This window comes from Nomascus leucogenys, chromosome 6 (assembly GCF_006542625.1).
Source record: "Nomascus leucogenys isolate Asia chromosome 6, Asia_NLE_v1, whole genome shotgun sequence".
Classification (NCBI taxonomy): Eukaryota; Metazoa; Chordata; class Mammalia; order Primates; family Hylobatidae; genus Nomascus; species Nomascus leucogenys.
The window spans coordinates 100,390,597-100,415,906 of NC_044386.1; the positions used below are offsets into that span (position 1 = coordinate 100,390,597).

At 48.1% G+C, this 25,310-nt stretch overlaps 1 protein-coding gene across 3 annotated transcripts in view; it reads left to right on the forward strand.

The window, feature by feature from the left end:
• Nucleotides 1–25,310, forward strand: part of CEMIP (cell migration inducing hyaluronidase 1) — a 179,750-nt gene that overhangs the window by 143,550 nt on the left and 10,890 nt on the right. For 2 of the 3 annotated variants that reach the window (XM_030814900.1, XM_030814902.1), the window contains 11 exons: nucleotides 4,020–4,225; nucleotides 4,966–5,035; nucleotides 5,941–6,069; nucleotides 8,547–8,632; nucleotides 9,564–9,695; nucleotides 12,820–12,855; nucleotides 12,937–13,092; nucleotides 15,779–15,959; nucleotides 17,159–17,374; nucleotides 20,560–20,771; nucleotides 21,704–21,889. In XM_030814900.1, the coding sequence (XP_030670760.1) occupies nucleotides 4,020–4,225; nucleotides 4,966–5,035; nucleotides 5,941–6,069; nucleotides 8,547–8,632; nucleotides 9,564–9,695; nucleotides 12,820–12,855; nucleotides 12,937–13,092; nucleotides 15,779–15,959; nucleotides 17,159–17,374; nucleotides 20,560–20,771; nucleotides 21,704–21,889 (1,610 nt within the window). The remainder of the gene's footprint in view (nucleotides 1–4,019; nucleotides 4,226–4,965; nucleotides 5,036–5,940; nucleotides 6,070–8,546; nucleotides 8,633–9,563; nucleotides 9,696–12,819; nucleotides 12,856–12,936; nucleotides 13,093–15,778; nucleotides 15,960–17,158; nucleotides 17,375–20,559; nucleotides 20,772–21,703; nucleotides 21,890–25,310) is intronic. The other variant, XM_030814901.1, reaches the window with a different exon arrangement.

Sequence of the window (25,310 nt, forward strand, 5' to 3'; positions counted from 1 at the left end):
AGGCAGAAACAAGTAAAGTTCACTTCTGTCTGCATTTGTTTGTTTTAAACAGCAGTTTCTTTTACTTGCTGAATACAGGTTGATGGTGGAAATCATTACATACAGATATGTCCTGATTTGCACAGAATGGTCCATTTTAGACTTGTTGTCCCAGCTTAACTACTAATCACACCTCCTTCACTTCAAACGTGTCCTGGTTCAGACCATAAACCAAATAAAATGATCACACCCTCCCCCGCCACTGAAGCAGTCCCTGCAGGCTCTTTCTAGCTCTTTGTCAGGCAGAGCCCAGGAGTTTTCTCCTACATAATCTTATGCCTGGACCGCACCTAACGACAATTGAAGACTTAAAACAGTGTTCAGGAATTGCTTTCACGACTGCCAACCATCAGCAGGTAGGAAGATATCCAGAAGAACAAAGGGAAAAATACAATTTGTGCAAAAGAATTGGGGGAGAACTTATGTATTACTTCTGTTTGGCATACATAGGGACTGAATGGCCACTGTGAATCTATATGCATGTTTGTTTATGCAGCTACTATTTATGTATCTGCTATCTATCCATCCATCTATCCATCTATCTACATCTGTCATCTCAAGCTATGTCACAGTTTAAATATTTAACTCTGGTTAATGTTCTAAGGAGGAACAATCCCGGAATTTTAGAGCTGGAAGAAACTTTAGACGTCATCCCATCACACAGGGACACTTAGGCAAGTCACACACAGCAAGTTTGTGGCTGAGTAACTTGTGTCTTCTACCCCCACCCCAGGGCTGTCCTCGGCCTTATCATGCTTCCCTCTTGATTCTGTGTGCCATCCTCACCCCACTCCTAATGAGAAGAAAGAAATGCAGCCCAAAGTGAGAGCGTCTTTTTCTTTCTGGCATTGTTAAGTATTGATTAACACACAGGTTATGGACTCAGACAGATGGGGAATCAAGTCCCAATCCGGTCCGTGCAAAAGAAGTGACTTGGGGCAACTTTCTATGTCTGTGTCACTTATAGAATCGTAGTTGCGATGAGGTTTAAATAAGACAACATGTAAAAACATTTAGTATCCAATAAACAGTGGTCATTTTTCTTCCTTTCAATGAGGCTTTTTCTCTCAGGAGGGAATTTCTTTCTCTGGCAATTTTTAGAATAAGAATATACCTAACTCATTATTTACTCCTATTCAGAGAAAGACTACCCAAAGTATGAACCACACAGCAGGGTAAATGGGTCCCTAAGATTTAGAAAGAGCTATGGGCAGGAGGCAGGAGGCAAGAGGCCTGAGTTTGATCACAGCTGCAGAATGAGGTTGCTGAGCGTCCTGGGACACTCCACATCCCTTCTCTGGGCCTTGGCATCCTCCTCTGTAGAGCTGAAGGCATTAAACTTGACCTCAAATGTTCTGGCCAGCTCGGAAAGCCCACATTTCCTTGCCTTTTTCTCCCATGCTTGTCTGTCCAGGCTATTTATAACAAACTTTTAGGGCTTAATAGGAGAAAGGAAAGCAGTCCCATTGGCTGACCTTGATATTGATTGACCTATTAAACAGGTGAATAGGATTCAAGATCATACCCTTGCCTATTACTAAAGATGAAGGGAAGGATGTTTATTCAGAAGAACAGACAGCTTGCCTGGAACAGAGCTACTTGTATGTTGGGCTGTCCCTTATGGAGTGAGTGGACACAGAAAACTATGCTTCCTGCCTTGACCTTGTACATATGGCTCATGTGACCTTTGGCAAATCACTTGCCTTCTCTGAGTCTCATTTTCCTCATCTCTTAAAAAAATTAAAATTGAATAGAGGATGGTGTGAGATTTCAGCCAGATTGAAAGGTGTAAGAGGCCAGTCCAGTGCTGGGATATGGAGTGTGGTTTGAGGATGCTTTTAAAGAATGGCTGCCTGGGAGTTGGGGAGTAGGTGGCTGTCATATGAAAGACCCTGGGCCAGGTGCAGTGGCTCATGCCTGTAATCCTAGCACTTTGGGAGGCCAAGGCAGAAGGATTGCTTGAGCCCAGGAGTTTGAGACCAGCCTGGGCAACACAGTGAAAGCCCATCTTTGCCAAAAATACAAAAATTAGTCATTCGTGGTGGTGCACACTTGTAGTCCCAGCGCCCCGGTGGGGGCTGAGGTGGGAGAATGGTTTGAGCTCAGGAGGCAGAGGTTGCAGTGAGCCGAGATTATGCCACTGCACTCCAGCCTGGGCAACAGAGCCAGACCTTGTCTCAAAAAAAAAAAAAAAAAAAAAAAAAAAAAAAAAAAAAAAAAAAAAAAAAAAACTGGAAGGAACTGTGATGTCTACATCAGGGCCTCTCAATCAGGGATGATTCTGTCACCCTTCCTCCCTCCTACCCAATGGAATATTTGGCAACGAATGTCTGGAGACAGTCTTGGTTGTCACAGCTGAAGAGGTTTTCCTGGCATCTAGTAGGTAGAGGCCAGGGAGGCTGCTAAACATCCTGCAAGGCATGGGACAGCCTCTCGAAATGTTCACAGTGCCAGGGGTGGGAGGTGGAGGATTGTTACTGGTTGGTATGTGGATTTTCCAGTGCTTGGCATGGTGGCAGGTACTGAATAGGCATGGGTTGAATTGATGTCATTGGGAATCAGGAACTCCCTTGGTGGATGACATCATCGGGCAGTGTGTACCCAGGGGTGGGGATGAAGGGTGTAAGATAAGTGAGGTTTTTCTTGCCATTGCCCCATTGTGGAACAGGCCACCTTGCAAGGAAGTGAGCATCTCTCTGGAGTGTCTGAGCAGAAGCAGGGTATCTGTTTGCCAGTTATGCTTGGGAACAGAGTCTGGGATTGGACGGGTGGTAGGGCCCAGGCTACAGGCCCTCTGAAGACCTGAGTTCTGAGACTGATAAGTTTAGAGATTCAGACCCAGAAGGGGCTTCAGAGATCATGGAGTTCAAGTCCTTCATTTTTGCGGTGGAAAAAAAAGTGACTGAAGAGAAGATAGGAGGCTTGTCTAAGATCCCCCTGCTGCTTGGATGTGCTGCTGAAACTGCATCCCTGGTATCTCAATATCCATGCAAATGTTCTTTCTGCTTTCCCCACTAACTGTGTGATTCCAAGAAGGAAACCAAAGAGCTGGAGTTTGCAGCCCTTTCTAGTTCTGAACCCAGGCGTTGCACATGTGGCTTGATGTGCGTCTTGGGCTAACAAGCTGGCTTGGATTTCTGAATGAGGGTACAATAAGGAGTATCAATATTGGTCTTAATAAAAAGCACACCTGCTCCAGCTCAGGTGCTGCTCCTAGATGAAGTTCCCTCATCCACCCTTACTCAGTGGGATCTCCTCTGTGGAGTCCCTCCATGGCAAGTCCTTGTACACAGGGCACTCAGCTGTGTGCTCCATCAGAGTGGGTGCACGTGGCCCAGCCTATGGCCTCCTCTTGGATTCACCTTCTCACGTATGATATCTTGCCCCCTTTCCTACCCTATAGAGCCTCACCACCCCCAACTCCTCCAGCTGGAAAGGACTTTTAAAAGTCACCATCCCTGGCATGGCACGGTGGCTCACACCTGTAATCCCAGCACTTTGGGAGCCCAAGGCGGGCGGATCACGAGGTCAGGAGATTGAGACCAGCCTGGCCATCATTGTGAAACCTGGTCTCTACTAAAAACACACAAAAAATTAGCTGGGCGTGGGGGCATGTGCCTATAGTCCCAGCTACTTGGGAGGCTGAGGCAGGAGAGTCGCTTGAACCCTGGAAGCGGAGGTTGCAGTGAGCCGAGATTGTGCCACTGCACTCCAGCCTGGACGACAGAGTGAGACTCCATCTCGAAAAAAAGAAGTCACCATCCCACCCCTTGTCCCACTTTCCCCAGGCCTATCACTTGTGTCATATTCATCTCCAAACCTCCAGTGCTCCTCCCAGGGCCTGGTGTACGGCTGAGACTATTTAGTGTTTGTTGAATGAATGAATGAGCACATGAGGCTATTTAGTGTTTGCTGAATGCAGGAATGAGCACATGAATAACTGGATGCTTGGTGAAACATCCCTGTCTTGACCCCTGCAGATCAAGGACGTTGTGGGCTATAACTCTTTGGGCCATTGCTTCTTCACGGAAGATGGGCCAGAGGAACGCAACACTTTTGACCACTGTCTTGGCCTCCTTGTCAAGTCTGGAACCCTCCTCCCCTCGGACCGTGACAGCAAGATGTGCAAGATGATCACAGAGGACTCCTATCCGGGGTACATCCCCAAGCCCAGGCAAGACTGCAAGTAAGTGCCTGGACCGGCTCTGTATGCTGGGGGGAAGGGGTGTACGTGTGTGAGCATGTGTTCACTCAGCTCAGCCCAGCACCAAACTTCTGCACTCGGGGCTCTGAGCAGCTTGGGCCTCACAGCCCTTAACCACCTACGGCTCCAGCTTCCTGCAAAGCAGGCGGGAGGGAGGGGGTCTTCTCCCTTCTCCCTTCTCCCTTCTCAGTTTGCCTCATGTGCATTTTTCTTGTCCAAAGAGGATCCCTGTTCTCATCTGCGGGGCTTCTCCTGATCCACACAGTGCTCTTTGATGAGAAGTGGCTGCCACCTCAGCTGCCACAGAGGCCCCGACCACATGGACACTTTTCTAGATATTAGAGAGAGAGAGACAGAGAGACGGGGTGAGAGCTCTCTGTGCAGCCAGCCTTCCGAGTGCAGGGCCCCTCCCTTAGAAAGGGCTACTTTCCTGGGTTCTTCTGACCTACATGTATTTTACAGCCAATCTCAGACATCACTTGCACACTGCTTCTATTTTCAAGACGCATGCTCTTTTTAATTTCTGAATATTTTAAATGCTTAAACTAGCACCACACTTTAATCAGAAAACTGGGTTTCAGATCAACAAGTCAATGATTTCTCAGATCTCTGATAGGAGACTCTCAGGCCAATATCAGAGTGCCCAGCCTGCACCCGCCATGTGGCAGGATGACCCCTGGTGGCCTTTTATCTGACCTCAGGTATCTCTGCCCTCCCTGCAGTGCTGTGTCCACCTTCTGGATGGCCAATCCCAACAACAACCTCATCAACTGTGCCGCTGCAGGATCTGAGGTGAGCAGAAATATCCCTTCTTCGGCAGAAAGTGAGGGTGGGGGCTGGAGTCAGGGAGACAGCCGAGGCTTACCTTGAAACATGTGTGCTCTAAGCCCCAAGCCCAGATATCCATGCAGACAGGTTTAGCTGCAGTGAAGAGGAAAACAACAGACTGGGGGTGGTGGGGCAGGGGGCGTTCTTTGGACTTGGTTTTAAAGGACAGCCCTGTCACTTCATAATACTGGTGACCATAGTTAGTGAACACTGAACGCTTTATATATAATAAATCATTAGAATGCCATGATTTTAGCTTAGAATGGTACCTGACACATCAGTGTTGTAGGCTCACATAATTTGATTTTTGTAAGAACTCAGTGACGTAGGTACTATTATTATCCGCATCTGATGGGGGAGGAAGCTAAGGCTAGGAGTGCTGACATGCCCAGGGGCACACATAGCTGGGAGGTGGCGCCCAGGGTGGCAACACAGCATTCCATCCACACGGCCCTGCTCTCACCCACCAGTCCATGCTGCTGGCCTTCCATGGGACCCTGACCTTGACCTGGAACTTAGCTTCCTTATCTGTAGAATGAAGGGGAAAGCAGAGAACACTCATGAAATCCCCCCATTGTGTGTCAGGAAGAGTTTAAGCCCTGCAGTAGTTGAAACGCAGCAGTTCTGAGCCATGTCTGATAGAGTAGGAGCCCATCAACGGCTTTAACTGTCACGGTGGGCTCTACTTTTCACTGTTTTCCCTCCAGACTGGACCACATGGAGGTGTGTTGGGGGTGGGCATCGAGGGCTCCTGTGGGTGATGGCACTAGGTACTAGACCCACCTCCGGCATGGGCCGTGTGGCCACCTTGCCCAGGAGCTCTCTGGGGCTGAACGCTGTGGCTTTTCCCTTGTGTCCTTCCCCAACAGGAAACTGGATTTTGGTTTATTTTTCACCACGTACCAACGGGCCCCTCCGAGGGAATGTACTCCCCAGGTTATTCAGAGCACATTCCACTGGGAAAATTCTATAACAACCGAGCACATTCCAACTACCGGGTGAGTCTTTCCAGGCTGCGCCTCTCTGGCCAGCCTCTCGGTCCCCTTCCCAGGCCTGCAGATGATTAGGGCCAGGACAGCCAGTTGGCGACAGCTGGGAACAACTGCATTCTTAATGCTGGTCTCGAAGAAAATGGAGCAGCCTCGCGAGGCCTCCCAGGCCATTGGCCACATTCTTCACACAAACCTCCTGTGGTGGTTCCTGCACGGGCATGGACGGAGAATATGGCCAGAGCCAAAAGGAGCAAGTTGTGCCTTCACTCATGCTGACGGGGGGAGAGCTTCTCTTGGTGGCCCCTGAGCTGGGCACTTGAATTTGGTTTGCAATTCACTTGGCGGGGCTGGATGTAGTCTCAACTATGAAAAGTTAGGCCTGATCCATAAGCTGAAGGAAATCAAGACGTGGTTCTGAAGGAAGGTGGAGGCAGCATTGGCATCCTCTCTGCTGTTCCCTCTTGTCTTGTTTCTTGGGAAATGAATGGGTTGCTGCATCCACACAGAGCTAAGTGGGCAGGTGGGACACAAAGTCCTCAGTCATCTTCATTTGCTCATCAACATCTCCTAAGCACCTGCTGTTGTGTCCAGCACCAAGCTAGGCACTGGGGGACAGAGGGCATACCAAGATGACTGGATCTCGAGTCTGTCAAGGACCTCCCAGTAAGGACAGCAGTCAAGACCAGAGTCATGGGGCATGGGATTGGAGCTTGGAGCATGGCTGAGACCAGAGACGCTGTTCGTTGGGGCAGAGGTGGTCTCAAGGATGCCAGGGCAGTGCACATACAGACTCCCAAATGCCTAGGCTGGTGTTCTGGTCCAATCCCTAATGGTACTGATGAAGAAAAACTGACGTTCCTCAAAGGGAACAATACATTCAGAGGCAAAAAGTAAAAAGATTTTTAAAAGCCCAACCAGAGAGAAGACCAAAAGGAAGAGATGCAGTCTCAGAATAGACCTGTGCTTACACCTAGGAGATGGGGTGGGGCAAGGGGTGAGCAGTTGCAGGGTGGGGTGGCAGAAAGAGAAGAAGAGTCCCCAGGCAGTTGTCATATCCCAGGAACTAGGAAAGAGGGTAGTGTCATGGGGCAGTAAGCAGAGGTGTGGAGGACAACAGTCTCATCTTGACAGAGGAGAATTAGTGCAGGGTATCAGGGCATTTCTGAGGCTGACATGGCCCTCAGAGGGCTGTCTCCACACAGAGGCAGGTGCAGGAGGCATATTGCTGTTGGTGGCAGGGGGAACAGTGGAGAGAATGTGTTGGCTGCTTGTCGAGAAACCCCCCACACTCACCCTTTGGGAAGGCTTCCATGAGCAGGGAGGTGGGCCACATAGAACCTAGCAGGGGTGGAGAGGCTGGAAAGGGGAAGAGTGCATGCAGGTGAATGGTTTCTAACAAGCAGGCACGCAAGGGCTCATGGGTGCGGGTGGGGATGGGCCTTGAGGAAGGTGGCAGGTCTCATTCTCTGAGGCAGGGAGGGAAGGAGTGAAGAGGAACCTCCAGCTGGATTGATTCAATTGTTTAAGCCAAGGAAGAGATCCCGTCCTTGGTGTTCATGCCCGGTAAGCCTTGACTCCACATCCACAGTGAGAGGCACCTATTCCAGAAGGCTTCACCTGGGCTTCTCTTATGGGGTCCTCATAACCATCCTGCGACATAGGTGTGACTAGCCCATTTTGCAGATGATATGACTGACGCTAAAGAGGTGAAGGGACTTGCCCAGTCATAGTTAGTGGGAGTAGAGCTGAGAGTCAACCCCATGTCATCTGACTCACATCGCCATTGCTGAATTATAAGCCAGAGGGAGAATGAAATGGCCACAGTGCCCTCCAGTTATCTAAAGAAGAGAAATCTGAGTTTGAGCATTCACAAGAGGCCAAGAGAATCCAGACAGGAATGAAGACCAAATGGTGGCCTCCCTGGGCAGCATCAGTCAGCTGCCTCGATTTCTCCCTATCCCATGGCTGACAAAGTGGACATATTTGGAGTCAAACAAGAAAGCCAGATTCTCTCTTCAAGACAGGCAGGAGCTAAAATGAGACTGTGGGAAGGTCAGTGACCCCCGCCCAAGGTAAAGATGGGACTTAGGTTCACCATTTCCTTTAACTCACAGCAGATAAATTTCCTAAGAGTGTACACCTGTTGTTCCTGACTTGGGGCCTGGGCTAATAACTATCCAAAACAGTGTGGGTTCTGCACATGGACTTTGCTATGTGGCCTTGGACGAGACACATAACCTCTCTAGACCTCAGTTTCCACATCTGCTCCTCAAAGAGGTCAAATATTCCAGATTTGGTCTGAGCAATGCAGAATAAGGCAGCATGTTCACCTCCCTTACTGTAGATCCTCTACTTCTGTTGATGCAGCCTGAGAACAGAGCTGGTTTTCCCAGAGCATTCAGAAATATGCAGTGAGGCTGAGTGTGAGATGCCTGCAGCCCACAGTAGAAGCTAATGTGTCCCTGAATATCTCTTCCCGGCAGGCTGGCATGATCATAGACAACGGAGTCAAAACCACCGAGGCCTCTGCCAAGGACAAGCGGCCCTTCCTCTCGATCATCTCTGCCAGGTAATCAGCCATTGGGAAGACACAGTCCACGGTGACCTTGCAGTCCAGCTCCTGCCTCCCCCTCCTTCAATCACTCATTCATTCCCTGAGCATCTGTCGAGCCCTTGCTTTGTGCTGAGCATTGAGCTAGTTGCTGGGGGTACAATGGTGAAAACCTGAGCAGGGTGAAATCTGAATTAGGATTCCGGCTCCAGTAGCTAAATGAAGATAGACATTCCCAGAGGTTTCTAGATCCCTCAGCAAAGTGAATAGCTGGTAAGTCAACAGAAATGAGCAGGGCCATGGTAGGTTGGGCCAGGATGAAAAGATGAAGAGAATAGAAAGGAAGAATTTTACCATCAATTTAATAGGAAAGAACATGCAGGTCATGCCTATAAATAAACCTACTGTTCAGCTGAAGGCCAGGGGCAACTTTTCAAAGGTACTTTTGAAACCTCAAGGTAATTAGCAAAACCAATCTCCTTTAAAGAGACAAGTTGCTTGGTCTCCATCAAAAGTGGGTAACACTGGTAACATGATACTGCACTCCGTTTTGTAGCTAAGAAATGCTCATAAAAGGCACTAGTTCAAGGTGACCTGCCAGTTAGTGGAAGAGCTGGGTATCTCCAGACTCTTCTCTTGGGCTACGAGGACTGTGTTGCATGCCCTTGTGGGAATGGCTGTCTGAACTGTCCTCTGTGCTTTGACCCCATTTGGGGCAGGCTCTTCAGTATGCGAGGGGCCTCCATGGGCTGGTGGAGGAGTGACCTCTTGCTTCTGTGATGAACTCAGAAACTTCATTCCAGAGCCCAGGCAATGCGAATGGGTTTCTGTTTAGTCGGTGCCTTCCCGGGCACTGTGAGTAGAGAGAGGCTCACAGAACCCAGAAGGGAGTCAGCAGAGGCATGCCCCCAACACCGCCACCTGTGCCCTCCCCATGGTTGTGCTGCAGATACAGCCCTCACCAGGACGCCGACCCGCTGAAGCCCCGGGAGCCGGCCATCATCAGACACTTCATTGCCTACAAGAACCAGGACCACGGGGCCTGGCTGCGCGGCGGGGACGTGTGGCTGGACAGCTGCCGGTGAGTCAGAGCGGTGTGTGGCTTTGGCACAAAGGGGGCATGGCGCATCTTCCCCTAGCCCCCTACAGAGAGAGGAGAGCAAAGCAGAGAGGGGAAGCCAGACATACTGACGTTTGGCCTTCTGGTCCCCCAGCCAGGCAGGGGCATAGAATGGCAGCAGGCAGTGGCCAGAAAAACACAAAACCTAAAAGCAGCATATTGGCTTCAGCCCACAGTGCCAGGTGCTGTGGGTTATGATTTGCTTCCAAATAGTCACTGGGCTTGGCTCTCTCAAGGTCACGCATCCCATCAGCTAAGGGAAGGAAGAAGAAAGAAGCCAGAATAGTCTAGGCACTTACTATGTGGAAGCCTTGGTTGCATTTCTTTCTTACCATGTTTCTCAAACATATAAATTATGATCTCCATTTTAGAGATGATAAACTGAGGTTCAGTTTAGTGAATTTCCCAAGGTCACACAGTTAGCTAGACTTTGAACTGGAACTTCGAGCTACAGTTCACTGGACTCCAAGACCCAAATGAAAAAGGCAGGGAATGCTGAGCTCACATATGAGGTCCCTATGTAAGTGACTGGCACATGCTGGACAAGGACCAGAAGGCACAGGCAGTGGAGCTGGGATTTGTTTTCAGGGAGTATTGTGAAATGTCTCCTTGTCTGCCTTTTGTGTTAAAAATGGGAAATCAGAAACCCTATTAGGAAATAAACATATTTCTCTATTTTATTGTGACCAAGTAAAGGAGAAATAAGGTGAAAGGGAACAAGAGAAATTGAAATGTGAGGAGAAAAGCAGAGACACAGCACTGACAGAGGGAGGCAGAGAAAGGCTGCTCAGAAATGCAGAGATCTGGGGAGAAACTGACTTAGCAATGGAGCCCCAGGAAGATGCATGAGAGACAGAGAAGGGGAGGTGCAAAGGCTTTTGGGTCCCCCAGCCAGGCAGGGACATAGGATGGCAGCAGGCAGTGGCCAAAAATAAACAATAAAATTTTTTTTAAAAAGTCAAAACAAAACCTAAAAACAGAGGCAGAGAGACTGAGGGAGACTTCTTTTTTTTTTTTTTTTTTTTTTTGAGATGGAATCTTACTCTGTCACCCAGGCTGGAGTGCAGCGGTGCAATCTCGACTCACTGCAACCTCTGCTTCCTGGGTTCAAGCAGTTCTTCTGCCCCAGCCTCCCGAGTAGCTGGGATTACAGGCATGTGCCACCACGCCCAGCTAATTTTTGTGTTTTTAGTAGAGATGGGGTTTCACCACATTGGCCAGGCTGGTCGCAAGCTCCTGACCTTGTGATTCGCCCACCTCGGCCTCCCGAAGTGCTGGGATTACAGGTGTGAGCCACTGTGCCCAGCCGAGGGGCCTTCATTTTGCACAGGAGAAAAGAAGTCATTCGTTTTAAGAAGAAGGGAAGGGAGAAAAGGGAGCTGATTCTGGGTTTCTGAAGGGCATTTAGGGGAAGGGGGCAGGGTTGTTCTGATTGGCTCTAGAAGGCAGAAATGATAGGCGTGGAGCAGATTCCAGCTCTGGATAAGGAAGAGCCTTCCTACCATATGAGACACCAGTCTATGGGATAAGCTGCCAGGCTCCTCATCCCTAGAGCAGACCCTAGAGCATCCTTGGGAGGGGCACTACACAGAAGGTGGGTGGCAGCCCTGGGTTGAAGAGAAACTAGATGGTGTCAATGCCAAAATTCTTTGCAATATCCTAAGTTTGGTAAATCTCTTGGTTCTGGTTGTTGGGCATTTCAGAGTTTAGGTCCCTAAAGAGATGGTAAATGCCAGATTTAGGGCAGCAAGAAAAATTGCAAAGACCCCTCCTGCCAAAGTGGGTGTGTCTTTTAATCCCCCACCAGACTCATTCCAAGGTAGCCTAGGATCTGGCTGGCACCAAGGCTGTGGTCCTACGTGTGGACAAGGTTGGTGCAATTGGGGCTGATAGAAGATAGGGATCCCTTCAAAGATTGGAAGAATGAGGGGACCAGGAGCCTAGCACTGGGGGACAGAAGCAATGAGGAAAAGCCATGGAGGGATCTGGGAGATAAGACTCAGGAAGTTTGGGAAAATAAATGGAGAAGATAGTGCCCTAATGATGGGACTGGAATGATTGATTTGAACTAAATGGGCTTCGGAAACAGAAAAAGGTCCATGTGTCTGAAAGAGGGTGAGCAGAATATGAAAAAGTACATTGGGAATTAGAGAGCATGTCTGCCACCGGGACCAGCCTGGTGCAGCTGATGTGGATTCACCAGGCCCTTGAGCTTGGATCTATGAAGGATATAAAGCCACGGAAGTTTTAGGGAGCAGAGAGGTTGGTGAGAATGGCACTTTGAGATGAGCCTAGCAGGGTGGACAGGACAGGTGGAAGGAGCAGAGGCATGGAGACCAGTTAAATCTACCCCTGGGACACAGGAAGTGAAGGCGGCCACTGTATTTGGCCCTAGAGTCTGTGGTAGCACAGACCCAAGGCTCAGCTCTGGATTCTGTGTAATCCCTTGTCCCTCGCAATCAGACGCCCCCCAGAAGCATGCTCATTTGACCCCTAGAAAGGGCAGAGGTGAAAGGGAGCTGACGAGATGGCCCCAGAGCAATTGCAAAATGACTTCCTGCCCTTCTCAGGGCCAGCATCTGCGTGGCTTCCTGGAAACTTGAAAAGTAGCTATTGGTGCCTCTCTCTGTGGCTGAAACAGCAGTGAAGATGGTAAAAGAAAAAAAATAGAAGTGCATTCACATATTCCATCTTTCCCTGGTGCTGGTCCTGAGAGCGGAAGGCCCTTCAAGTTCTCCTGATCCAACCTCAAACTATGCCCTGGAATCACAGAGGATGGGGCTGGAGAGGGAGGCACATGGACCCCAGTCTGCATGCTGTCAATGCCGTTGAACGTGGAGAGCCACAGGGGTTACCGTTTTCTCTCTAGAGTCAGAGTCGGAGTGGGAGGGGACCCAGAACATCCCCTTCCTGTGCAGAACAGGAGAGCCACAACTCCCTGAGCACGCCTCTGCTTACGTAGAGACCCCTTCCTCTGCACGGTATTCAGTTTGACTCCAAGGGCAGGGAAGTGTCCTTCTCTCCACGACTCCACTGAATTTGAAGCCAGGGCATGCTCTGACTATCTATCTGCTCTTGCCCACAGGTTTGCTGACAATGGCATTGGCCTGACCCTGGCCAGGTAAGGGCAACTGTCATTGTACTTGGTCCTCTGTGGGATCTTGTCTCTGGACATTTCACCTTAAACATCTTCTCTCTACAGTGGTGGAACCTTCCCGTATGATGACGGCTCCAAGCAAGAGATAAAGAACAGCTTGTTTGTTGGCGAGAGCGGCAACGTGGGGACGGAAATGATGGACAATAGGATCTGGGGCCCTGGCGGCTTGGACCATAGTGGAAGGACCCTCCCTATAGGCCAGTAGGTTTGCAACCGTGTAGCTCCTTGTTCTGAGTGGCTTAACCTAAGTGGCTGTGATGGAAGGGAAAAAGTTAATGGGTAGTTTCTACCTGTTGACTATGAATTCTTCTGTCTTCTACCAGCCAGAGGAATCACTGAGGTGACTAAGACTAACAATTAAGGGATGAAATCTGGAATGGGGAGACAGAAGTCAAAAAATGGTGTTGAATATGAGTCAACAGGGTGATGTGGCCATCAAAATGCGTAATGCATTCCTGGGCTATGTTAATGGGAATTTAGTGTGTCTGGGATCAGGGACCGTGAGTCCTTTTCTCTGACAGCACCCTCACTTGGAGTGTAGCATCCATCCTGAGGATGGCAGAGCAATAGAGTCAGGCCAAAGCACACTTAAAGGAGAATAACCAGGAGGGTGACAAAAGCTGAAGCCATGTCACATGCAGGTTGGGGTCTTCAACCAGGAGACAGGATCATCACTTCGGGGACAACATGGGGGATATTGTTACATGTTCTCAGAGCTGCTGTGCACATAGGGGATGAGACTCATTCTACACGGGCCCCGTAGGTTAGGGTTGGTTTAGTGCAAGAAGGATGGATCTTTTTAATGTCAGATATGCTCAACAACAGAATAGCAGGACTGTCCTGAGGAGTCCTGGGCTCTGCGGCTGGGGGAGTTCAAATGAAGGTCAGATAGATGATAAGCAGGTGGGTAGAGAATGAATGGGTGACTTGGAAGGTTGATGAGCAAACGGATAATGGACTCAGTCAATTCCTTGGAAAGCCACAGGCTGGGTCACTGGTGAGGAAATCTCCTTTCTTCTGCTGGTGTTTCTGCTCAGGTGTGAATTCAAGCCAGACAGCAAGGCTCTGAGCCTGTGAGCAGCATGGTGGTCCCTGTGCTCCTGGTGATAAGATCAGCCCTTCTTGTCTGTCTGAGCTTTCTACTCTTTCTCTAGGAAGATATAATTTCTACTACTAGAGTCAGGACACAAAATACACATTGACCTAAAACTTCCAACCCAAGTGGACATGGAAAAGACTTTGCAAAGGCAAAATCATGGTCTCCTTCAACACAAGCTGTGAGAAGCCCTTCCTTTTGTCTAACCTGAGTGATGGAGCAGTCCCTTTCAGCATTTGTATGAGTGACCCTGAATCTGCATGTTCAAGGTTTCTTTGCCAAGGGTTACCAGGCTCCCAGGGCCGGAATGCTCTGATGACTTCCAAAGGTGATCCTGTTTATGGAAACCTGTAAGATTGAGGCAGGTTCCTCAAATTGCATCTGCAAGTAGGAACCTAAGACCTTGCAGTCCTAATCATGGTTGATCCATTTTGTATAGAGCTAGGTCAGGGTCTGAAGTCCAAAACCTAAGTATAGAGCTAGTAAAAATGGACTGTCCCTAAAATATGTGAAATGAAAAAATGCATGGAGCCACCCCATGAGAATCAGGATTTTAGGTCATGATGTTAATCAATTAGAAACATAAAAATATAGAAATGCAAGGAGTCTTTGGTGCCCACTGAAGGCATGTTACCATGACTGATGTGTCCTCAAGGAACCATATTGGAATGGAAGGGAGCCCAGGGTTGAAGATCAGGGACAACTGGAGTATGGTCTCTCCCTGTGGGCAGATATTTTTTCTGCTTCTTTTTCCATCTTTCTATCTTTTCTTCTTTATATTTGCTGTGGAAGAGAATGGGCTTGACCCAGATATAGAGACACCAGCATAAGCATACATGTTGGGTTTGGAGAAGGAGCAAGCCTAGACTGGGGCCAGGCCCAAGGAGGACCACCAGGAAGCCCAGCCAGCCTCGCAGACCCTCGCTTCCTGTGCTATGCTCAGGAGTCTGAGGCAATGGGAGAAGTGTGTCTGAGCAACCTACTCCATGCTAGGCCAAGGCAAAATCTTCAAGTCACCAGTTCTTGTCCAGTCTCTCCTACCTCCATGTCCAAGCCTGTTGCCACTTCCCACCTCTTTCTGGGTTTCAGGGCCTTCTTGGGGTTCTCTGTCAGCCCACAGTCTTGCTTTTCAGTGGGGCCTCCCTTTCTTCTAGGGGTGCTGAAAATGTTGCCTTACAATTATTTTTATCACATGTTTATCACCTTCCATTCTGTGTCCTTTTCCCGTTTCCCAAACCCAGCACACTGCCAATGTGAAAGGCTTACTCACAGAGGAGAAACTCATGTGGGTCTTAATCTGATTAAATTGTTATAGCAACTAAAACTAAGGCGATAATGACTAACAGCTCTATCTTCCCAAGAAACATAATATTGGCACGTTCCAGTGGTATTTACAGTATTTACCCAATGACTCTTTATATAATGGAAAAATTGGGGGAGATGTTGAAATACAGAACCATTCTCCAAACTCCAAACTAGCAACTAGATGGATATTCATCCACTCATCCATCCATTCATCCATCCATCCATTCATCCGGCAGTCATTCATTGACACTTAGTGTGTCTATACATGCTTTAAATTAATGATTTAATAATTAATTAATCAATAACGATCTAGGGCAGGGAGAGTTGCTAGAGGTGGGGATCAGGATTGGTTTTACCCAGGAAGTCTCTGCTACCATCCACCTCAGAAGGGGCAAACAACATGGCATTTAGACTGACGTCTTACTTCCTTAACTCCATAGAAATGGACAACATTTAGACTGACATCTTACTTCCTTAACTCCGTAGGAATTTTCCAATTAGAGGAATTCAGTTTTATGATGGCCCCATCAACATCCAAAACTGCACTTTCCGAAAGTTTGTGGCCCTGGAGGGCCGGCACACCAGCGCCCTGGCCTTCCGCCTGAATAATGCCTGGCAGAGCTGCCCCCATAACAACGTGACCGGCATTGCCTTTGAGGACGTTCCGGTGAGTGAGGCACCAGGGCAGACTAACGGCAAACCCAGACTTTGGATGGTGATTCACAAGTCCCCTGGGGCCCAGAGTTTGAGCTATTGCCACCACCACAGGGGTTGAAAAGCCTCCTCTAACTAGGCTGGGCCATGTACCAGTTTGCTCTTCATCCAAACTGGAAAAATACAAGCGTAGGTTGCCCCACAGGTCAGGTCTGGGTAAATGCCCGCTTGCTCTCTCCCTGCTCAAAACTCAGGCAAGCCTCCAGAGGAACCCGACGTGTGGATTGGGATTCCTAGGCTGTTCCTCCAAGGGACTTGACTTTGACAAACTGAGTCTTGTGACCAGGCCACCCGAGTTGGCACAAAGAATCTAACAAGCCCCACAGTTTCCAAGGGAAGTCTTAACTGATGATGTTCTGTTTAATCTCTCCCCGAGAGCAGACTATAAACAGAGGCCTCCTTGCCCTAGACAGAGAAGGCAGAAGAGGGGCTGAGGATTTAGGAGATCAAGAGCAAGGGCTGCCCTGTGAGACCAGCTGGGGCCAGGCCTCCTGTGCACTTCCTTCAGGTTATGGATTCCCAGACTTTTCCCTCCTTCTCCTCCCTGCTCCTGCCTTTTGCCTGTTTGCCCAGTTCCTGGCAGGCTGAGGGAAACGATGTGAAACTGAAATGACTTAATGTCTTTACTCAGGCAACTGAGGGCCTGAAAGAGGTCAGTCATGGAAATCTGCAAGGGCTCATGCTGCAAAACTGTCTTCCTGAAACATGCCACATGCACATTTTCTCTCGCACATGGATGCCCCCGTGTATGTGTGTATGTGTAAAAGTGTGTGTACCCTTTCTCATACACACATCACCACCACCTCCCTCTCACACACACTCACAGTCCTCAGTCCCCCTCCTCCATCTCTGCAGTTGGTGAAGTCTGTGTGTCAGAGCAGTCTCCAAGCTCATCCACAGCAGCCAACCCTCCAGTGAGCAGAGGCCAAAAGCATGTGCTAGGTCTGGGAGTTGAGGCACGGTGAACCTTTGACTGTGACTCCAGTTGCATCGGAGGGGGTCAGCCATGCGGTTTCTCTCAGTGCCCGAGAGCATCTTTGTTTTGGCTGGCTTGTAATGTCAGTGGAAATCGGAAACCTCGCCCTGGCCTGATGACGGCTGCAGTTTCCCTTCACCTTCTAGCCCTGCCTAACTTTCCTGGGCTCTGTTTAGATTACTTCCAGAGTGTTCTTCGGAGAGCCTGGGCCCTGGTTCAACCAGCTGGACATGGATGGGGATAAGACATCTGTGTTCCATGACGTCGACGGCTCCGTGTCCGAGTACCCTGGCTCCTACCTCACAAAGAATGACAACTGGCTGGTCCGGCACCCAGACTGCATCAATGTTCCCGACTGGAGAGGGGCCATTTGCAGTGGGCGCTATGCACAGGTAGGGACACCTTTCTGGGGGCCGGCCACTCACTTATTCACTCATGCAACAAGCATTCAGTGAGTGTCTACTGTATGCCTGGCTCTGTTTCAGGCCAGAAAGAGATACAGAATTTTTTTTTCTTTTTCTTTCTTTCTATTTTTTCCCCTCACCCAGTAGGATTTTTACAAAAGTTAAAGTCAAAACACTTGGTAAGCAAAATGCTTAGAAAAAAAGAACCCTCTGGGTCAAATGCTTCGATTCAAGTCAGGCTCCCACACTTACCATTGGACCTTGGGCAAATTACTTGGTCTCTTGGAGCCTCAGTTTCCTCACCTGTAAAACAGTTGAACTTTCCTAGTGAGATTTTGGGGGTGGCTTCAGAAAATACATGTAAAATGTTTCACCAGCCCTATCCAATAGAATGCCACACATGTAATCTTGAATTTTCTGGTAGCCATGTTAAAAAGTAAAAAGAAACAGAATTTAATTTTAATAATACTTTAATTATATTCAAAATACTATCATTCAACATGAATCAGTGTAGAAAATCATTAAACACTTCTCATTTTTTTTCTAAGTCTTCAAAATCTACTGTGTACTTTACACTTACAGCCCACTCAATTCTCAACCAAGGGAAGCGCAGTCCTACTGAAACAATAACGTCGTGTTTAATGTGAATTTCTTATTTTTAATTTATTTTTGCATTTTTATTGCTATATCATAGTATATTCTCTTGGAGCATGTGTGATATTTTGATATATGTATGCGATGTGTAATGATCAAATCAGGGTAATGGGATAGGAAAAAATATTTACATTGCTTTTGTTTTGAAATTTAAATGAATTAAAGTTTAAAATTCAGATCCTGAGTCACAGTGGCCACATGTCCAGTGCTCAGTGGCCACATGAGGGACAGGGCAGGTCTAGACGGTGCCTAGAACAGGGCAGAACTGAAAATATTAGTTAGCTATTATTATATTATTGTTACTTCTAGTATTTTGATGAATGACTAATGAATAAATGAGTAATGGGAGAGAGGCCTGAGAAAATGAACTGTCAGGTTCACAGTGAGCCAGCTCGTCTCAGAGAATGAAGGAAACATGTATGAATGAAGACACTGTCTTCACAACGATCCTACAAGGCAGGCATTATTACCACCACTGTGGGTGTCAGGAATTGGGGTGTGAGAAAAGAGCTAAATGGTGGTTTGGGGGTGGTGGAGTGATAGGAGAGGGAGATGGTGTCTGGCTGAAGGAAAAGGGCCATAAGGGGCAAAGACGGCACAGGGTGCAGCTGGTGGGGGTCAGGTGCCAGAGTAGGTGGCAGGGCTAGCATTTGGCAGGAAGAAGGACCAGAGGAAGATGGGGCAGAGGGCAGGAAGCTGAGGGTGTTTCTGCAGTAGAAGGTGATGTCATGTGCTGAGAATGTGGGGACTGGGCTTGAGGAAAGTAACCTCCAGAGAGCGATAAAGATTTGGAAGAGCTGCTGCAGAGTGGAAAATGTTGACAAGAAGCTTGTGGAAGGAGCGCCTGGCAGTGTTGAAAACCCAGTGGAGACTGGAGGCGGTGCATTTGCAGAGGCACCTCTCTCCCAGGCTGTGGGATTTTCTCAGCCCTGCTCAAGAGCCCTGGGAGAGGCGGAGCTGTGCAATGAGCCATGGGGAGGCTTCTGCTGCAGGTGTGGGCAGAGGAAGGGCCAAGATGCTAATGGGAGTGAGTGGATGATATGATGGTCTGAGGAAGATAAGAAGGGAAGTGGAGTCAGAAGGGAGCTGATGGAGGACAGTCATGTCCTGAATAATTGAAGGATGACCAAACCCTCAAGCCTGGCATCCATGCTCTCAGCATTACACAGCCTCAGCTCAAGGTCTAGGTATCCCATATGGAGCCTTGATTTTCCTTCCCACACTTTCTTTCTGATATGTTGCTTATCTTCTGTGAAAAAAAGCTCATCGTTAGAGCTTGCCAGATTATCATAACTGGCAACTGGTTAACTGTTATTCATAATATTTTCCCTTCACTTTACATCTTACAAAATGCTTTAATGTACCCTTTACCTTCTGATACTCAGGGCAACTCCCTAAGATGGGCAGGGTTGGTTCTCTTTCCATCTTATATGCGATAAAACTAGAGGAGAAGATAACCACTTCCTTCCAAAAGCACAATATCATTGCACATTGGTGTGACTGTCTCTCTTGGCCACAGTTATGGGGATATTGTCTTATGAATTTGGGATGTGCCATAAAACAGGACACAGTGGGTTTTTTTTGTTTTTTTTTGTTTTGTTTTTTGAGATGGAGTTTCACTCTTGTTGCCCAGGCTGGAGTGCAATGGCGTGATCTCGGCTCACTGCAACCTCCACCTCCCAGGTTCAAGCGATTCTCCTGCCTCAGCCTCCCTAGTAGCTGGGATTACAAGCATGTGCCACCATGCCCGGCTAATTTTGTATTTTTAGTAGAGACAGGGTTTCTCCATGTTGGTCAGGCTGGTCTCGAACTCCCAACCTCAGGTGATCCGCCCGCCTCGGCCTCCCAAAGTGCTGGGATTACAGGCATGAGCCACTGCACCCGGCCAACACAGTGTTTTCAACCAATGCTGGGATAAAGCATCCAGACTCTTAGGTCCCTGGAACTCAATGGCTGACAGTCTTGCTTTCAGTTTTTCCTCTGAAATTAGGCACCCATTTATTCATGCAGTGTGTTGTGGCACCACAAGGACTGGCCTCAGGGGCCAGACAGAAAGGGAGTAGGAGGGAGAAGTAGGCCAACACACCCAGGCACTCTCTCAAATGCAGGCAGAGCAACTGCCAGTTATAGGCAAGTTGCATTTTATGGTAGAATTATAAAAGTTCTCTCTCTCTCTCACTCCCTTCCTCCTCCATCCACATCTCTGTCCTTTGTCCAAAATCTGCCATCTGACTATTATGCAGACTCTTCTCAAATTTCCACTGGAAGCTCAACAGAGCACTTTTATGAAGATGAACAGAAAGCATTAGCTGGATTACACAGTAAGGCCTGGGCTGCGTCCACCAGCAGAAAGAGATGTCCCCTTATTTGGCCTTTCTTTCATTCAAGCCTTCTAAAAAGGGTTCTGTAAAGAGAAAGTGCCTTTGAAAGTGCGGTCTGTAGTCAGATGTTAGCCAGACGCTCTTGGAATAATCCTTCGTAATAGCCTCATTGTGTGTTTCCTTTTTGGGTTTTAAAAGATGTACATTCAAGCCTACAAGACCAGTAACCTGCGAATGAAGATCATCAAGAATGACTTCCCCAGCCACCCTCTCTACCTGGAGGGGGCGCTCACCAGAAGCACCCATTACCAGCAATACCAGCCTGTTGTCACCCTGCAGAAGGGCTACACCATCCACTGGGACCAGACGGCCCCCGCCGAACTCGCCATCTGGCTCATCAACTTCAACAAGTGAGTGGGTATCCCGCCAGGAGCAGTGAGATCTGGGGGCAGCTGCTCTGGCTGAGCTCAAAGCTGATAACGATGCCTTGTTGCAAAGTCCTGGCCTTGCGTTTAACAGAGCCACAGGCTAGCCCATGTGATCCCTGCAGGAGTACCTAGAGGGGTTGATATCACCCAGGAGTTAAGAATTAAAGGACACAGGCCAAGCCCCTGCTCCGGCATGGGTGACCTTGGACAGGGCATGTAACCTCTTGAGCCTGAGCTCCTTGATCTTTGAGTTGAGGATAGTATTACCTTGCAGGAGTGCAACGAGGACCTAAGGGAGATAAGGTATGGCGGGCACCCAGGACCTGGCATTAGCCAGTGCTCGATAGATGACAAAAATATCTGGGTATTGTTGTCACCACCCTACAGAGAGGGAAATGAGGCCCTGCGAGATAAAGTGATGAGGCCGAGAGCATCTGGATAGGGCTTCATATATTTAGATTCCAGTATTTTCTATGCACATTATTTACTTGTCACAGTATTTCTGTGAGACAGACATTTACCAGATGTGGGAAATGAGACCAAAGAGATGAAATGGGCCCTACAATCAAGCTGGACCCAGAAGGGGCTGAGCCCAGGTCCTTTGGATCCTGTGCTCTTTAACTACAAAAAGAATGTCTTTTTCCCAAGTTCCATATGGAGCACCCCCAGGGTTGGCCCTGGAGACACATCAGTGAGGCATTCAGACTCTGCTCATGGGCAGCCATTGTCTCTCCCTCTCTCCTTGAACACTGCAACTCAGTCACCATGACAGCAAATGTTCTTTCAAAATTTCCCATACAAAAGTGGAGGTGTCATTTGGTGGAGATTTTTTGGTCTCTTTCTCCAAGGCATGCTCCAAAGGCCCTGTGGCCTGGACACCCTTGCTTGTAACCTGACTCTACTTCCAATCCTAGGGGCGACTGGATCCGAGTGGGGCTCTGCTACCCGCGAGGCACCACATTCTCCATCCTCTCGGATGTTCACAATCGCCTGCTGAAGCAAACGTCCAAGACGGGCGTCTTCGTGAGGACCCTGCAGATGGACAAAGTGGAGCAGAGCTATCCTGGCAGGAGCCACTACTACTGGGACGAGGACTCAGGGTGAGCAGGTGCCCACTTGGCTACAGGAAAGTGGCTCGACCTCATCCTGTCTCCTTGGCCTTTCCAATAAGTCCAATAAGAACAGCCATGTAGTTAATGCCAATTAATGTAAGACACCTTTCTAGGCATTTTGACTCTAAGGCTGACTGTCCCATACATTAACGACATTTTTAAAGCTACTAAGCTTTAAAAGTAAAATAGACACTCTATTAAATATACATGTGAATTGTAGGGAATTTACATATTTCAGAAAAAAATAAAGTGAAGGCAGTAAATCTTAGAATCCAGAAAACATGGTACATTATCTCAAATCCTCACAACAACCGACTTGGAGCAGAGGATTAAGAGATGGGCACCCTGGCGTGGTGACTCACGCCTCCCAGCACTTTGGGAGGCTGAGGTGGGCAGATCACGAGGTCAGGAGTTCGAGACCAGCCTGGCCTACATGGTGAAACCCTGTCTCTACAAAAAATACAAAAATTAGCTGGGCATGGTGGCACGTGCCTAAAAATCCAAGCTACTCAGGAGGCTGAGGCAGGAGAATTACTTGAACCTGGGAGGCAGAGGTTGCAGTGAGCCAAGATCCTGCCATTGCATTCCAGCCTGGGTGACAGAGAAAGTGAGAGATGGGCAAAGAAGGCACAGGGAAAATAGGAGAGACTTCCTGAGATCATACCATAAAGTTGACCCAGCTGGATTTGAACCTAGATCTGTCTTCAAAGCCCTCACCCTTTTGCTAACCTGCACTAGGTTCTATTCAATAGAGATATAATGAAAACAGAGTATCTGTTCCTGGGAGTTCTTCGATCCCTTCTCTTAACAAGAAATTTAGTCTAATATCTTAAGAATGCCAACCCAGCTCCACGGTGATATCAATAGCAAACTGTGAGGAGTAAGGGTAGAAGATCATTTGATGGCCAGTTTTCTATTCTTATATGGAAGTCAATGATAAAGAAACTGATAACAGGTGATCCATCTTATTTATGGCTCCATCAGTTTGATTAAGGGAAAATTAAAATTTAGAATCAAAAATATAAGTAAAATGTTGGGATGGGAGGGCAATAAAAAACACCTCTTTCCCCACACAAGCGCTAAGCCAGTTGGGGGCACACAAGCTGGCAAGTGAAGAGGAAGTGATCCATTTTATTGATGATAAAGCTGTTGGAGAATAGAGCTTCCCAATACCATCCCCAACTTTACCTCCTCCGCCCCAGGGAGCACTGAGCAATTACAGGCTCCCCACATAGGGCCCAGCCCCAAAACCTCAGAGCATGGAAGACAGACCAGAGTGCCCCTGCTCTACGGGCTGAGCCAAATACCCAAAACCAACCAATTGTATGAGACACTCTCTTCCCATGGGAAGAAGTGGATGAGGGGAAGGCCCAGGGGCCAGAAGTATTTAGGAAAATCCTCCCATATGAATACCAGAGGAGGAGGAATGAGACATGCCCCACATACCACTAGGAAATATTATGATTAAAGTAACAGAAGTTGATAAGGTAAACTCCCTGGGATACCATCCATGCAGATTTTCTTTTCGGCTCATGAGTGAAATGTTCAAAAGATGTGAATTTTTCAAATGGAAACTTCTACTAAGTAAGTTGAACCTCTTTGATCAAAGTCTTAAAAATCTAACGCTGGTCTGCTTGTCACCTTACGCACATTTTTTGGTTGGTAGCTTAGCTCAGCCCTATGCCTGTTGATTATTACGTTGTGTTTCAATTCAGCAATGCCTTAGGGACCAGGAGTTGGGTTATAGGGGGTCTGTTTCCTATGGAGAAGGGCTGCAAACTCTTGGGCTTTTAAAAATCTTTCTGCCTTATACATTTGTTGTTTAAGACAGGAGCCACTACTACTGGGACGAGGACTCAGGGTGAGCAGGCACCCACTTGGCTGCAGGAAAGTGGCTCGACCTCATCCTGTCCCCTTGGCCTTTCCAATAAGTCTAAGAACAGCCATGTAGTTAATGCCAATTAATGTAAGACACCTTTCTAGGCATTTTGACTCTAAGGCTGACTGTCCCATACATTAACGACATTTTTAAAGCTATTAAGCTTTAAAAGTAAAATAAACACTCTATTAAATATACATGTGAATTGTAGGGAATTTACATATTTCAGAAAAAATAAAGTGAAGGCAGTAAATCTTAGAATCCAGAAAACATGGTACATTATCTCAAATCCTCACAACAACCGACTTGGAGCAGAGGATTAAGAGATGGGCACCCTGGCGTGGTGACTCACGCCTCCCAGCGTGAGGGAGGCTGAGGTGGGCAGATCACGAGGTCAGGAGTTCGAGACCAGCCTGGCCTACAGAGCACCTGCCTGTAGCAGCTACCTTCTAATAATCTACTATGGGCTAGGATACTTAACAACCAGCTTGCTATAATTAGGGGTAAAATTAAAATAAGTCAGCTAAAAGGGAGGGGGTTTCAAAGTGTGAAATATATAAGCTCTGAATCATCTCTCATTTTTTCCAGGTTAAAAAAACTGTTAAGTGATTGTAGCTGTGTTCTGGATAGCTAAGTTTGCTTACCACCACCTCAGTGAATTATTATAATGATTCTTACTAAATTATAAACAAGTATGTTATTTAAGGTGCACAGCCATCAGGAGCGCTGCTCTGCAACATTACTTGGTCATAGCCAGGATTTGAGCACTGGGCTGGCAGGTGCCCAGGCCATGCTCCTTTCATGCCTCCCAGGGCTTTGCAATTCAGCCTTGCACACTTCCAAGTTGTAGGTCAGGATTAGGGAAGGCAGCTGCTACCTACCATGGGCTAGATGGTCTTTTAGGTCACTCCCGGTTTAGATAATCTGATATATAATGGCAACAAGGAAACGTGAATACTGTTAAATTTTGTGCAGAAGCGTCAGGACCAATCCCATTTCTGTGCCTTGGTCCCAGGAGTGGTTTGGAGCATGTTGGGAGCCTCCAGGGAGACGTGACCATGGGCAGCACTGAACTGCCTTCCTCCTAAGCTGCTCAAAGCGGGTGCTCACCTGCCTCCTCAGCTTCCCCACCATGCAGGGCATGGAATGCAGATATGGCTGCTCTGCTCTCAGCCCTGAGCACAAGGCCTCTGTAACAGTCAGTTTCTACTTTACTCTGAGATCACTTGATGTGGATGGCTTGAAACATAAAGCCTCTCAAGGAAGCTCAGATTAAGTGGAGATGCTAGAGAGAGAAGACCAAGGGGTCTTCAAGAAATAAAAACACAGCTGGGCCTCATGGGCTCAGGTGCTGAAAACAACAAAGCCAGCAGGGAGGAGGTAGCCTGCCTACCCCTTGTGTCTCTCCATCTCCCCATGTTCACACACATACGCACACATGCTTGGCCTCTTGTTTCAGCTACTTGCTACAAACTGCCTTCCTCTAGCGATTCCTTAGCAGGCACAGGGCACAACAAGGTTGTCAGCCCC